This window comes from Nilaparvata lugens, chromosome X (assembly GCF_014356525.2).
Source record: "Nilaparvata lugens isolate BPH chromosome X, ASM1435652v1, whole genome shotgun sequence".
Lineage (NCBI taxonomy): Eukaryota > Metazoa > Arthropoda > Insecta > Hemiptera > Delphacidae > Nilaparvata > Nilaparvata lugens.
Genome location: NC_052518.1, coordinates 16233931 through 16250330, shown reverse-complemented (window position 1 = coordinate 16250330; position 16400 = coordinate 16233931). Strand labels below are relative to the sequence as shown.

The 16400-nt window shown below is 37.3% G+C and overlaps 1 protein-coding gene and 1 long non-coding RNA gene across 2 annotated transcripts in view; both read right to left on the bottom strand.

Annotated features, from left to right (window-relative positions):
• Nucleotides 1–12010, bottom strand: part of LOC111047103 (poly(A) RNA polymerase gld-2 homolog A) — a gene marked incomplete at its 5' end in the record, with an annotated part of 35711 nt that extends 23701 nt beyond the window's left edge. Inside the window, 1 exon segment of the mRNA XM_039442511.1 lies at nucleotides 11884–12010. Within this exon segment, the coding sequence (XP_039298445.1) occupies nucleotides 11884–12010 (127 nt within the window).
• A 2183-nt stretch (nucleotides 12011–14193) lies between these two features.
• LOC120354798 lies at nucleotides 14194–15809 on the bottom strand. The gene is made up of 2 exons (XR_005573190.1): nucleotides 15748–15809; nucleotides 14194–14341 (listed from the first exon to the last, which is right to left on the bottom strand). It is a non-coding gene; the product is annotated as an uncharacterized LOC120354798 (long non-coding RNA).
• Nucleotides 15810–16400: the final 591 nt, after the last annotated feature.

Below are 16400 nucleotides of genomic sequence, written 5' to 3'. Positions count from 1 at the left end.
GGTCTAGAAATTTTGTGATGAGGTGACTTTGATATTTCATCAAAGATATTTCCAAAATCAGCGTTTTCTACAGCTTTTCCGCGTTTTCTCAGTAATTTGACTTTCCAATGGAATGAAGCATGCTCAAATGAAAAATTCAGGCGAGCGAAGCGAGACCGCTGATCTGATTTTTGGACGATCCAGTCGGGGGTCCAGGGGGCGGAGCCCCCTGGCTAGACGGTTATGGCGAGCGAAGCGAGCCAGTCGGCTAGTTATGAATAATTCTATGATATGATTTTAAGGATAATAAATTAGCATTTGGAGAAACCTTCTTTCCCTTTTATATTATCCTCGAAATTGCCAAATTTCAAAAAACCTCTACTTATGATCAATGCACAATTCAAAAAGGAACATTCCTGTCAAATTCAATGAAAATTTATTGCCGCGTTTCGCCATAAATATGCAACATACATAGGCCTACATAAAAACATACATAGATACATGAAGAGAAATTATGCAAAACCGTCAACTTGAATCTTAGACCTCACTTCGCTCGGTCAACTAGGACTATCGGCTTCATTCAACACTGAAATTTGCAACATAACGGTCCTTTACCGTGGCATATCACTATAAATGATACAGTATCAACATAATATGATACCGTGATACAGTATCAGCACAATGATACAGTATCATCTCAACTTGATACACAACACTTTAATTTGATACAAAACTTCCAAACTTTGAATGAATTCTAAAAACTATGGCATATCTTCTCATGCTATACATCTCTTCTTCATAAAGCTACTTACTCGAATCATCACAATGATACAGTATCATCTCAACTTGATACACAACACCTTAATTTGATACAAATCTCCCGAGCTTTGAATGAATTCTGCAAACAATGGCATATCTTCGTATATGCTATATTATATACCGGTATATATCTTCTTTATAGAGCTACTTACTCGTATCAGCACAATGATACAGTATCATCTCAACTTGATACACAACACCTTAATTTGATACAAATCTCCCGAACTTTGAATGAATTCTGCAAACAATGGCATATCTTCGTATATGCTATATATATATCTTCTTTATAGAGCTACTTACGCGTATCAGCACAATGATACAGTATCATCTCAACTTGATGCACAACACCTTGATTTGATACAAAACTTCCATACTTTGAATGAATTCTACAAACCATGGCATATCTTCTTATATGCTATTTATCTCTTCTTTATAAAGCTACTTACTTGTATCAGCACAATGATACAGTATCATCTCAACTTGATGCACAACACCTTAATTTGACACAAAACTGACCAACTTTGAATGAATTCTACAAACAATGGTATATATTCTTATACTATAAATCTCTTTTTTATAAAGTTACTTATTCGGAGACAATCCATTTTGAGAATGTATTGAAACATGGTCAAAAATATTAATATTGATAATATACTGTACCACTGTTGCGATAGAGCAGTCGAAAAGAACGGTCACAAGGTTCGGTGCTCCCTTATCGCTCAACGATGATAGATTTAGCAAGTTACCGCGCGCAAAAATAGGCTTGTTTCGTAATATTCGGTGTTATATTGTGAATAACATAGTGTTGTATAAATTAGAACAGTGCTGCTTTTCATGGTTTATTGTACTTGCATCGTTACTAATATTGGAGGTGTTGAGTTGAATCCTGGTCCTGAGAACGTTACACTCGACGATGTGTGGAAAAAGCTCGAGAATTTGGACGTTGATTCAAATTTGTGAAGTTAAGAAAGATGCTGAGTTACAAAGTGATAAAATTGCAAACCTTGAAGACGAGAACAGTTTCTTGCGTTATAAAGTGGACAGTCTTGAAAATCATTCCCGGCGTTCTAAATTGTTATTCTTCAACATCAAAGAAGATTATAGGGAGTCACTCGCGCAAACAGAGACAATTATTACAAAAATTATTACGGAAGTGATGAGAGTTGAAATTCACCCTATGGACATTGAAAGAGTGCACAGGCTAGGCAGTAATAAAGGTAGAGTTCGTCCTAATATTGTCAAATTTTTGAGCTTCAAGAAAAAGTTGAAGGTCCTTCAGGCAAGGAGAAATTTATTTCGAACAAAAATCAGTATATTGGAGGACTATTCACAGAGAGTGAGGGAGATAAGAGAGAAGCTGAAAATGTATGAGGAGCGGATGAGAAGAGACGGTCACTCTTCCACTATCAGATTTGAAAAATTAGTGATTGACGGAAGATATTATACACTCGAAGAAGTTGATTGATTGATTGATTGAGTACTTTATTTATGTAGATTACAATATATACTGGCTTATACACTTATATACAATAGCTTACAATACATCAAAATTATAGATGAATTTACATAATATAGACTAAGAAAATAATTATTGAACTGTATATGATATGAAAAAGCAATTTGTAATATAATAACTATAGATAATAATTATATTGTTATGCATCTACATAAATTGGCGGAGCTTTGGACATATCAATGTCCATTCTTCAGAAAGAATATTAAAAATATCCTCCCCACTAACTCTCTACCAAAGAGAGTGATGAGATTGATCGAGAAAACGGTTTAGAGAGACCTGCATTTTCCAATAGGAATTATCCAGCATCGCGTCGCCAAAGATTTCGCAATAGTTCACATTCCAAAATCCCAGAAGCTGATAACATTGATGCAGATGCGAAAAAATCAAGTCGGCTCCCGGGCAGCTCTAGACCACGGGATTTTCTCAGGAAAGCCAATCGCAGGAAGTTATCTCTGAGTCGAGTTCGTTGTTTTCTCAAGGCGATGAGGGCCAGTCTCAACATGAAGTTTGCACTGATGATGGCCGTTTCCAGCATGGTAATGGCGATAACGGCTCCAGTGTGGTGGCATGCGCCGCGCCACCCGCGGAAAGCTGCTCACCCGATGATGAAGTTCAGCCGAGGAAAACAGCAAAGTGAGCAGCAAGCAATGCTACACCCAATGATGACGGTCAGCTGAGAAAAACTTCGAAGCGAACAGCAAGCAATACTTCACCCAATGATGATGGTCAGCTGAGAAAAACTTCGAAGCGAGCAGCAAGCAATGCTTCACCCAATGATGACGGTCAGCTGAGAAAAACTTCGAAGTGAGCAGCAAGCAATGCTTCACCCAATGATGACGGTCAGCTGAGAAAAACTTCGAAGCGAGCAGCAAGCAATGCTTCACCCAATGATGTCGGTCAGCTGAGAAAAGCTTCGAAGCGAGCAGCAAGCAATGCTTCAGCCAATGATGACGGTCAGCTGAGAAAAACTTCGAAGCAAGCAGCAAGCAATGCTTCACCCAATGATGACGGTCAGCTGAGAAAAACTTTGGAGCAAGCAGCAAGCAATGCTTCACCCAATGATGACGGTCAGCTGAGAAAAACTTCGGAAAGAGCAGCAAGCAATGCTTCACCCAATGATGACGGTCAGCTGAGAAAAACTTTGGAGCGAGCAGCAAGCAATGCTTCACCCAATGATGACGGTCAGCTGAGAAAAACTTCAAAGCGAGCAGCAAGCAATGCTTCACCCAATGATGACGGTCAGCTTAGAAAAACTTCAAAGCGAGCAGCAAGCAATGCTTCACCCAATGTTGACGGTCAGCTGAGAAAAACTTCTAAGCAAGCAGCAAGCAATGCTTCAGCCAATGATGACGGTCAGCTGAGAAAAACTTCTAAGCAAGCAGCAAGCAATGCTTCACCCAATGATGACGGTCAGCTTAGAAAAACTTCAAAGCGAGCAGCAAGCAATGCTTCACCCAATGTTGACGGTCAGCTGAGAAAAACTTCTAAGCAAGCAGCAAGCAATGCTTCAGCCAATGATGACGGTCAGCTGAGAAAAACTTCTAAGCAAGCAGCAAGCAATGCTTCAGCCAATGATGACGGTCAGCTGAGAAAAACTTCGAAGCGAGCAGCAAGCAATGCTTCACACAATGATGACAGGTAGCTGAGAAAAACTTCGAAGCGAGCAGCATGCAATGCTTCAGCCAATGATGACGGTCAGCTGAGAAAAACTCCAATGAGAAGAATCAGTCCCAGGGAGGTGAGTTGTGGCAATCTTAGCAATCACATCAAAAATTTTAGAACTTTATCAACTCTAATTCAAGTGATTGTATAAACTTTTTTACTTTCCTTGCTCTATTACCATAGGTAAGGATAGTATTGCTTGCCGAAAAAAATTAAGGTACCCCAATTTCTAAATTTCTATTCGTTTCAAGGTCCCCTGAGTCCAAAAAAGTGTTTTTTGGGTATTGGTCTGTATGTGTGTGTGTGTGTGTGTGTGTGTGTGTATGAGTGTATGTGCGTCTGTGTTCACGATAGTTCATCAACGGAATTACTTGTCAATTAACGGAATGACTTGAAATTTGGAACGTCAGGTCCTTACAATATAAGGATCCGACACAAACAATTTCGATCAAATGCGATTCAAGATGGCGAAATGGCGAAAATGTTGTCAAAAACAGGGGTTTTCGCGATTTTTCTCGAAAACGGCTCCAACGATTTTGATCAAAGTTATACCTAGAATAGTCATCGATAAGCTCTATCCACTGCCACAAGTCCCATATCTGTAAAAATTTCAGGAGCCCCGCCCCATCTATGAAAAGCTTGATTTTAGATTCTCAATTATCAGGCTTCAGATACAATTTAATAAAAACTTTCGAGTGGAAAAGATTGATCATGAGAATCTCTACAATTAATGTTCAGTAACATTTTCACCTAAAATTAAAAATAAGCTCGAAATTCGAGAAAATTTGATTATCCAATTTTGCAAACTGTTGGCAACTGTTGATTCTATTAAATGATTCACTATGAAGAGATAGCAGACCTCGTGTGTCTCCAGAGTTATTGCACCTGTTACCAGCTGGCTCAAATCTTAGAATAGTAGACTTGAGATGCGCGGGAACACTAGCATCTGGTGATCAATTTTCATAACGGCAAGGAAAGTTGTGTGAGTGCGCCACACCAGATTTTTAGTGTTATCTATTGGAACAGTCATGGATTTGGAAATTTCTATAATATGCACAAATCTCAAATTAATCTGTTTAATAATTACTCTGTGATATGCATTAGTGAAACATGGCTTTTAAACTCATTACAATACAGAGTTTGTACTCATTACATAAGAGGTTTTGATGATTATAATATTTTATCAGTTCCGGCTTTAAAATGCTATATTAGAGGTGGGCCAAGTGGGGGACTTGTAATGTTGATAAAGAATAGCTTTAAAACAAAATTGATTACTGCTACTGATTGTTGAGTTATCTAATGATATGCTTAGCTGTATAGCTGGTCTAATTTACATAAGGCCAAATGAGATTGAAAAATCATTGGAAGGTTTGCAGGATTGTTTCTATGAAAACGAACAATATTATTCTCCACTCTACCTGTTATAATAGAAGGAGACTTCAATTTACGTATAGGTTCTCTCAATCAAAATGTGGATAGCGAAGTATTTGATAATTCCTCACTGTGGGCGCGAAGAGTTGTATTAGATGAATGCTTATCACGCTATGCAGGTAGACTTGTCGATATTAAGGAAGAGAATCTGTTTATAATAGTTAACAGTAGAAGTGACAGTGATAGGCCAGCAAAATTCACTTTTCATAACTCGAATGGCAGTTAGTAGTACTATCGATCAGATTTGGATTAATATTCAGGGGCTCGAATGGGTGGAGGATATGATAGTGTCTGATTCTGTCTTGTCTTCCGATCATTTGCCATTGTTTTTAAAAACTAATAGAAGAATAGCCAAGTCGTTCTTATCAACTGTCAGTGGGCAAGAGGGTATCGATGGAGAGAGGAATCTGGTAGAGAGTACTCGGCTTCTCTCTCTCTCTGAGAGAGTACATTTCCGTTGTGACAGCCCTAGCAGATTGGCTGGTAATTTAATGCAAGCCATCAAAGAAGAGGCAGAATTTTCGCGAATGATTGTTTCTAAATCATATGCTACGAATTTCAAAAAAAAACCTTTGTTTGACCTATACTGTAATAATCTGAAGAGAAATCTACGTACTGCTTACAGAACTGCAAAGGCCAAACATTTCGATAGTCTCATTGAATGTATATATAGCAGCTAAGAATGAATATAAGAGTATGATTAGACGGAAAAAGGTAGATTATTACAAAAATTTGGAAAACAGATTCAGGAATATTAAAAATGGTAATGAATTTTGGAGTGCAGTTCGCTATTTTAGAAAGAAAAATACGCAATTAAAATAATATGATAGGTTTGGAGGATTGGGTAGTGTTTCTGAAGAATAAATTCACATCAAATTTGATGGAAAATAGAAATGAAGTAGCCCTGGTAGCCATGAGTCATCCCCTTCTGGATAGGAAAGTTGATTTTCAGGAATTAGAAGCCATACTAAAAAAAACAAAAAAACTCCTGGCATCGATGGCTTGTCTTACGAATTCTATAAGTCTCTTCCATTTTCCTGGAAAAATTACATGGTAGAATTATTTAATTGCATAAGGGTAAAATAAGGGTAGAATTCCAACAAGCTGGGCGGAGATGATTTTGTTCCTATTGTTTAAAAAAGGCGATAAACTGAACCCAAAGAATTACAGGGCAATAGCTATTTCAAACTGTCTGTTTAAAATTTTTTAAAATTTGTTAACTGTGCGTTTATCAACCTGGGCAGAGTATTTCCATGTACTTGGCGAGAGTCAATCTGGCTTTCGTAGAGGTCGTGGTTGCATGGATATAGTTATTTGTGCAACTAGTGCGCAAAGTGACCGTTTGCTGCACCGAAAGAAACGTTTATGCCCGAGCCGTAGGCGAGGGCGGAATGGTTTCTTGAGTGCAGCAGAGGAACTTTGCGCACGTATTTCACATTAAGTTTTTCCTACAGTTACCATTGAATAATTATGAAAAGTGGGTAATTATGGGTAAAATTGCCTGAAATGCATCAAATGTTTTTCTGTGTAATTTTATTATTGATAAAAACCTTAATCCTAAAATCCTAAAGTCCTCATTGTCCTTGGTTATAATATCTACTTAATAATTTGCGCGTTGTGCTTCGTTGCACCTCTGCTCACTATAGCAGCCACAGCAGTCACTGTTACCAACTTAATTTTGATTTTGCTGCACTGTTGCTCCATATAACCTACTTAGTATTTTGCGTTGCCATGTTGCAAATCTGGAGTGCAGAAAAATTTTTCCCGCACTAGAGCGGAAAAGTGATTCTTTGCGTTCTGTAATCAGTGCAGCAATGGCCACTTTTCAACGTAACTATAGGAAAATATATTTTCACTTTATTCTATTATTTATTACTATCTCGAATTGAAGCATCAACCCATGTATGGAATTTTCGTAGATTATGAAGCCGCATTTGACTCCATTCCTCATTGTAAGCTGTGGCCCAGATTAAGTAATTTTGGAGTGAGCGGTAAATTTCTTTTTGTTCTTAAAGACATATATTCCAAAGCTACGGTGGCAGTTGACATAGGTCGTTCCGGTACCCGTTCAGAGCCAGTTAGGTTAGGTTAGGTTAGGTTAGGTTAGGTTAGGTTAGGTTAGGTTAGGTTAGGTTAGGTTAGGTTAGGTTAGGTTAGGTTAGGTTAGGGTCTCAAGGGGCGTATTGCAGGGGGACCCGGCCAGTCCGCTTCTTTTTTCCCTGTACATAGCTGACATGGAGGATTATTTCAGAAAGAAGGGGCTCTCTGGACTTAGAATTGGCAGTGATAACGATATCATTATGCTTCAGTACGCTGATGATGTGGTGGTGATCCTGGCGGATAGTGTTCGGGATAGGGACCGCATCAAACTGGGCTGGCGACAAAGTGAACTGACGACAAACTGGGCTGGTTAACCAGCCCAGTTTGTCGTTGCATGCACCGCCAAACTGGCACTCTAAGGAATGCAGCCCAGTTTGACGGCGTGCAACTTTGTCGGTAGCCCACTTTGTCGTCAACCCCGTTTGTCGTCAGCCCAGTTTGTCATCGTCCCACCGGATATACGGAATAAATTAAAATGTCTAGTCGAGAACAGTGAGGAATTGGGTTTGAGGGTGAATTCGGAAAAGACCAAAGTATTGCCATTTCACAGGGGCAGATTGAGAGCACTTAGGCCCTTTTTTGTTAATGGATATTGTATAGAGATATGTAAAGAATTTAGGAGTCACTTTCCAGTCATCAGGCAAATTTACAGCAATGTGTAGAAAGTCCATGAATAAAGCTAAAACTGAGACAGGTGCAATGATGGCGGTTCTAGCAAAGGTGAAATCGGATGATTGGTTAGGAAAAATTAAACTATTCGATTCGGTAATTCTACCATCTGCATTGTATGGAGCTGAAGTCTGGTCCCTAGGTAGAGAGGAGGCTGTCGAGCATGTTCAATTATTTTTTCCCAAGCGTACTCTTTTATTAAATCGCGCCGCTCCCGGGTGGGCAGTCAGGATAGAGACAAACCGCTCTAGTTTGAAACTGTATCTTTTTGAGAGGCAGTTGAAAATTCTAAATATGAGTGAATCAAGAATACCTTATATATGTTACAGGGTTCTTTGCCAATCTAATTATGACAGGAGGGATAATTGGGTGCACTGTATTAGGAGACAGCTGAGGGATATTGGAGTGGAAAGACCAGGGTTTTCAGATGAGTTCGATGGGTTTGATGAGGTGGATTTAAGCAACTCTTATGCTGCTATATTGAATAAATACTCATGGCTGTTGAGAGAGGTGGATAGGCAGAACGCACTGGGTTCTCTTACTTGTCAACGATATTCAAAACTGAATCCAAATTTCATAATAGCAGAGCAATTGACTGTCCCAATGCCAATAATTAGAGTGAGATGTGTTACGCAGTTGCGCATGCGCATACCAACGATAACTGGTGTACATTTGTTCTTTAATAATTGTAGAAAGACTAATCTCAATCCGGAGAATGGGTGCTTGGCGTGTGGCTCCGGCTTGGAGACATTGGAGCATTTTTTAATTAATTGTAGAAGATATCATAATTTGAGAATCAAGTATCTTATGAAACACATAAAACATATTGTTAGTCCTTCAGATCAAGTGTTAGTTTTATTATCAAACCTAAATAGCGAAAATAGTTATTCGTGCAACTAGAAATCTAGAGTCCTCGTTGTCCTTGGTTATAATATATAATGTAATAATTAGCACGTTGTGCTTCGTAGCACCTCTGCTCACTATAGCAGCCACAGCAGTCACTGTTACCAACTTCATTTTGATTTTGCTGCACTGTTGCTCCATATAACCTACTAAGTATTTTGCGTTGCCATGTTGCAAATCTGGAGTGCAGAAAAATGTTTCCCGCACTAGAGCGGAAAAGTGATTCTTTGCGTTCTGTAATCAGTGCAGCAATGGCCACTTTTCAACGTAACTGTAGGAAAAATAAAAAACGTCTACATGTTCTGTATTGAGGCTATCGAAGAAAGATATAAGGCTATAGATAGTAATTTATCATCTGCTTGAATGTATATATATATAGTAGGATAAGGATGCTCCGGTGTTTCCGGGCCGGGGTTGCTGGCCGCGGTCGCCTATATCAAATTATATACTTTTGACAAAGTATATATCATTGTTTTAAGTTATTGCTTGAGTTATTTTTGGAAAGTGATAGTCATTGATAGCCGAATTATTATTGTACTAATATATATCTGGTAATTCTATGAGAGCTAGGAGGACCGCGAAATTTAGAACTGGTTAACATGTATGAATATATGAGCTGTGTGAAGGTAACAAAAAACGAGAGCTTTTCAGCTATACTTACGAGAGATGGTGTTTATTTATGGGTCAGCCGAGTGCTGAAGACTGAGGTTGTGGAGGGAGAAGCCTTCTTCTCCAACAGCAATGAGGGTGAAGCGGGGGAAGGGGAACTGCATGAACAATTCTGTCTTTCTTATCTCTCGAGTATTCTTAACATATCTAATCCGTCGAATTAAAAAAGTTACAATTTATATTATCATTGTGTGTAAATGATAGGTTTAAGTTTTCTAGTCAATAGTCACTGTTTCTGTAACAAACGAACTCTCAATGGTGCTTGAAGACTTGTTTATATAGATTTGAACTTCTTACCTTTTATATGTAAATTTATTGCTTCTTGTCATTATGTTACCGTACGTTTTTACAGTTTAATATTCGTATTGTTATTCATGGGCTCTTATTAGCAACTGCATCTGTATGTGCTTGTGCTCGTTTACAAATAAAATGATTATTACTATTATTATTATTAATATACTGTACCACAAAGTGGAAGGAGAATCTATTATCTTCATTCTTCTATCTACTATATTTTCTCCTACTAGAAGGAATCTACTATCTCTATCTTATCTGTGATTGTACTCAGATTAAGGAGAAAGTTTGAAGCACCATATTGATAATACTGTATCTTATTCATTTCATTTTCATTTATTGTATAAAATACTATAATCATAATACAATTATGACATTGGAGGAAAAACTAGGCTGAGCCTGTACTATTTTCTCTCCAAATTTTTCTATAAAATGTTAATGTTGTCCAAAAGATAAGGTTATGTAATCTCACACTGCTTCGTCACTTGATTTTCGGTCCAGGAATGATGATTTAAAATTTTGAATTTTGAAGGTTGATTTTATACTCTAAATGAATCACAGAATGTATCACAATAAATTGAAAACTTAAAAAATATTGCACTTATTTAAAAAAATTGAATACAAAATCAAAAACCTACTCACAAAAACCTTATTGTGTTGATACTGTATCATATGTGATGATACTGTATCATATTGTGGTGATACTGTACTAGTGGTTCTATAAACAGTAGACCTCGCGCTCAGTAAGTTACATTGACCTGTTGTTATGTTTTCTCAAAAAATAATAAATAATTTATCAATTTAGAATGTCTAGAAAAAAATCCTAAATAAACATACAGTTTTCTGTCCTATCGTACCGTGACGTGTCGTCCTGGTATGTGAGTGTGAGCGCTGTTATCAGGTCTGGCTGCAACTGTCTACAACGTTGATGGAAAGATACATTTTCAAGATGTTCGATGTTTTTGAACGGGTAGTATTATAGTCAACTGTCTACTAACGTTGATGGAAAGATACATTTTCAAGATGTTCGATCTTTTTGAACGGGTAGTATTATAGTCCACTAGACAGCTGATTTATGATGAATAATTATTCCATACTCTGATTTTTACTCTAATATTAGCGTATGAAGGAGGCTCCTTTTTCCTTTCATATTGTCCTTGAAATGCAAAATTTCCAAAAACCTTGTATATACGTCGACGCGCAATTAAAAAAGGAACATACCTGTGAAATTTCATGTAAATCTATTACCGCGTTTCGCCGTAAATGTGCAACATATAAACTTGAATAGAAATGCAAAACAGTCGACTTGAATCTTAGACCTCAATTCGCTCGGTCAATTAATATTGGTAATATACTGTACTCATATTACAAAGGAGAAAGTTTGGAGCACAATATTGATAATACTGTATCTTATTGTGTTGATATTGTATCATATGTGATGATACTGTATCATTTTGTGATGATACTGTATCATCTATGGTGATACAGAAGATATGAGCTTACCTCGTCCCAAACTGATCCATTTGTGAGTTGAGGAGATTACAAAGGAGAAAGTTTGGAGCACAATATTGATAATACTGTATCTTATTGTGTTGATATGTGATGATACTGTATCATATTGTGTTGATACTGTATCAATTATGGTGATACAGAAGATATGAGCTTATCTCGTCCCAAACTGATCCATTTGTGAGTTGAGGAGATTACAAAGGAGAAATTTGGAGCACAATATTGATAGTACTGTATCTTATTGTGTTGATACTGTATCATTTCGTGGTGATACTGTATCATTTTGCGGTGATACTGTATCATTTATGGTGATACAAAAGATATGAGCTTACCTCGTCCCAAACTGATCCATTTGTGAGTTGAGGAGGCGGTTTCGTGATTTGGACCGAATTTGTGTTGGAAAGGAATTTATCGGGAGGTGTCACGGCATTTATCAGTTTGATGAATCTTGGACTGCAACTAAATATGACAAAAATATAACAAGATATAAGAAGCATCATAAAAGCTTTAATAAAACATGACAAAATCTATTGGAAAACATAATAGAATATGACAAAAGATATTAAAAAGTGAAAACTAAAGAGGAAAGTAGGAGAAGAGAAAGAAGGAAGCCAACAATTTAAGATAGAATCTATAAAAGGATGGAATTATCTAATTGTATCACTCTTTTATCTGAGAAAGGAAAAAGGAGGAAAGTAGATTGAGACGACAGAAGAAGAAAAGGTATGAGGAGAAGAAGAAGAGGACGAATAGAAAGAAGAAGAAGGTGTAGGATGAGACTAGAACAGGAACAAGAGCAAGAAGAAGAACAAGAAGTAGAAAAAGAAGAAGAGGAAGAAGAAGAAGAAGGTGGAGGATGAGACTAGAACAGGAACAAGAGCAAGAAGAAGAACAAGAAGTAGAAAAAGAAGAAGAGGAAGAAGAAATAAATAAATAATTAATCTCTAATTCTATAAAGGAAAGAACTGGCTTATACACAAAGGGGATAGGAAATTCACGAATGATGCATAATCATGTCTCAACTACTCAACTGATTAACTTGAAATTTTGCATATAGATTCTCAATTTACCGAGGATGGTTGTGGCCTATTTTAGTTTCTTCAAGATTTTAGTTAGATCCTTGCGGAGCATGGGTTACCTGCTAGTAATTAATAACTAGTGGTTCTGTGAACAGTAGACCTCACACAGTATTTTCATCCACAAGTACCTGATTGAAACTATAGACCTTATGGAAATACAGCAATTGACTGGCTTCTCCACACATCTGTGTAATCACTTGTCAGCTGATTTATGATGAATAATTCTATAGTCTGATTTTTACTCTAATATTGGCGTATGAAGGAGGCTCCTTTTTCCTTTTATATTATCCTTGAAATGCAAAATTCCCAAAAACCTTGTATATACATCGACGCGCAATTAAAAAAGGAACATATCTGTCAAATTTCATGAAAATCTATTACCGCGTTTCGCCGTAAATGCGCAACATATAAACATTTAAACATTGAGAGAAATGCCAAACCGTCGACTTGAATCTTAGACCTCACTTCGCTCGGTCAATTAGTACCCATTAAACTAAAATCCAAATGAAATGCTGTAGTTCACCCCGAAGACTTCTGCTACTGCAAATATTGACAACAGGGTAAACAGCTAGATGGAAATTTGATGAGCGCTACTATACAAAAATTATTTGTCAGCCCGGGAATCGAACCCAGTACCTCCTAATTTCCGGTCAGGAATCCAAACTTACAATCTCTGGATAGCAGTGCTCATTTTATAATTGCAATATCTCAGTATAGTCCAGTCAAATGGTCATTTTTCAGGAAACAGGAAGAATTTTTCTCGACAGTTCTATATATGTATTTTGGGGCACTGAATTCGAATCCGAAATTTTCTGACACGCCAGAGGGCGGCTTCACCCCCAAAACCCCCAAAAACCCCCAAAATCTCGGACTTTTTCGAATTTCTCATTCAATCTCGAAAACTTTGAGTTTCTCAAGAAAAATCATTCTAGACAAAATTGAAGAAAATAGAATTTCCAATAAATTGAGTGGTTGCGCAGGACTCTACCGTTTTTGGTTCTGGAGCTACAAATTTTCAAAAAATGGGTATTTTCAAGGTGTTTTTCAAAATTATGCTAAATTGCCACTTTCACCCTATAAAACTTGGATACTTCACTAGTAATGATGAAAAACCACACATCATGTGAAAGAGCAAATAATTCTGAACAGGATTACTTAAAAAACCGGTAGAGTCCTGCGTGACCACTCAATTCATTGAACATTCTATTTTCTTTAATTTTGTCAAGAATGATTTCTCTTGAGAAACTCAAGGTTTTTGAGATTTGAATGGGAAATTCAAAAAAAGTCCGAGATTTTGGGAGTTTTTGGGGGTGAAACCGCCCTCTGGCGTGTCAGCAAATTTTGGATTCGAATTCAGCGCCCCAAAATACATATAGAATCGTCAAGAAAAATTCTTTCGTGGCTGTTTCCTGTAAAACGACCATTTGACTGGACTAGTATTTTCCATCTGTAGCATGGCATATATCTTCTCATGCTATATTTTCTCTATGCTTACATGAAGGTGGACATTAGTGAGAACTCACTTTGCTAGTTCAATAAATAAATACAAATTTTCCGTCTTACATTTTGATATGTGTTATATTCATTCCGCCGATATGCCTGTTGATTATTATAGTGATGGTGGTATGGGGGATGTTGGTTATAATGATGATGATTATTGTTATAGTGCCTCTGGAATTGCTTCTGTTGATTGCATGAATCAAATTCTCTTCTGTAACAGAATAGAAATAGAATAATCAGATTTACATTATAAAGTCTGTGGAAAATATTATATAGTGAGGTCCACGTTATAATGACAGTGTTTGATTAGCAATGGTATTGCTATCCTTGTCTATCATTCAACAAAGCAGATAGCACTATATCTTTTTTGATTTACTCTGTTGCTGGATCGTCTTTTAACAATGTAGAATTGTAAAATTTCTAAAATTAACAAAATATTTCATCTTAATTCTGTAAATTCATTATGAGATTATTAAAAAATAAAATTTATTGATCATTTTAAACGAGAATGAACAGTTAATATTACATCAATAAACCTGTATCAGCTACCGTCTATAGAAGGCATTGACAAGACAGAGGTTTGGCAACATTTTTCTCACTATCTTACTTCACTGCCATTATAATGTGGACCTCACTATTGGACTATTTATTTATCCAGACATGTATGCTACAGTTATTACATTTATGTGAGAAGGCACAATAACAGGCTTATGCTCAAATCTGCCTATCTCAAATTTGATGAGTTATGATGAGTCTAATTATAAACCTTAGTTTTTATTTATATCTTTCATATTTTTTAGCAAACTATTCATTGAGAAAAAAATTTTTCTGTGAACCAACAGAAATGAATTGACCATATATTATTTTGACTTGGAAAATCTTGAAACAGATAATCACGATATCAGGTTAAAATAAAAACAAAAAAGCAAGCGTGTGTAAATACTTTGTTTTTCCTGTTTCCCCAGCAACAAATTCGAATATAATGAAACCTATTCGTGTCGAGGGGGCGTTTGATTCTATGCGGTTGCTATTTGGTACCGAATTCAAACCGAATCATCGTTTCACACTTATCGGAATTTTCCAAGAACGAAACAAACCGAACCGAAAGTGTGTGAAAGTAGCCTCTCGCTAGCAACGAATTGAAACCTGATGGAATTTATTAGAGTCAAGTGGGCGTTCAGTTCTATGCGGTTTCTATTCGGTACCGAATTACCGTTTCACACTTATCGGATTTTGCCGAAAACGAAACGAAAATGAAACGAACCGAATGAGTCTGTAACTACCCTGTAAGGCTCAACTCATACTTACGCGACTCAGGTGGAGAAGAGACTGGACTCTAGTGGAGAGCATGTGTTTTCAAATGGTGACACTCAGACCAGTCGATTGTAGTCTCTGCGACGTCACCATTTGGAAAAAAATGCTCTCCACTAGAGTCCAGTCTCTTCTCCACCTGAGTCGCCTAAGTGTCAGTTGAGCCTATAGGAGAAAATTCCATATAGAAAATATAATTGGATCTAAGAGGTGACAGATATTATGCTGGAAAAAATATAAAAGATTATTCTCCATATAGAAGAAGAATTTAAAATTGAAGAAGAATTAATCTTTACTTTCACTTACATGTGATTAGGTGGATGTATCAGGGTTTGGTGACCTTCTCCTCCTCCTTCACCCTCTCCTCCCTCCTCTCATCCTCCTCCTCCTCCCCTCCTCCTCCTCCTCCTCTTCCTCCTCTGTGACCTCTGAATTTCTGCTGGTGATTTTCAAATCGGTGGTTTTCATCTGTGGCGTCTGTAGTCACTGTTGACTCTATTCCTCCTCCTCCTCACTCCCCCTCCTCCTCCTCCTCCTCCTCCTCCACCACCTCCTCCTCCTCCTCCTCCTCCTCTACTCCTCCTACTCCAAGGGATGAAATTGATGACGTTGATGATACACTCCGCTCTAAGCCGGAGTCATCCCCATTTGTTGGGTCCAAGGTGGAAACTCCCTGTACAAAATTAGAGATTAATAAATTATTGATATAGGATAAAGGAAGAATGGCTTATACACGTAGTGGATAGGAAATTCACGAATTACGCATCATCACGTCTCACTGCTCAACTCATTAACTTAAAATTTTGCATATCGATTCTTAATTTACCGAGGATGATCATAGACCTGTTTTCAGTTCAGTTTCAGTTCAGTTTTTCAGTTTCATAGACCTGTCTTCAAGACTTCAGTACGTCAATTTTTCAGTGTCTTAATTTAATCTATTTGTGCTTCAAATAGACCTT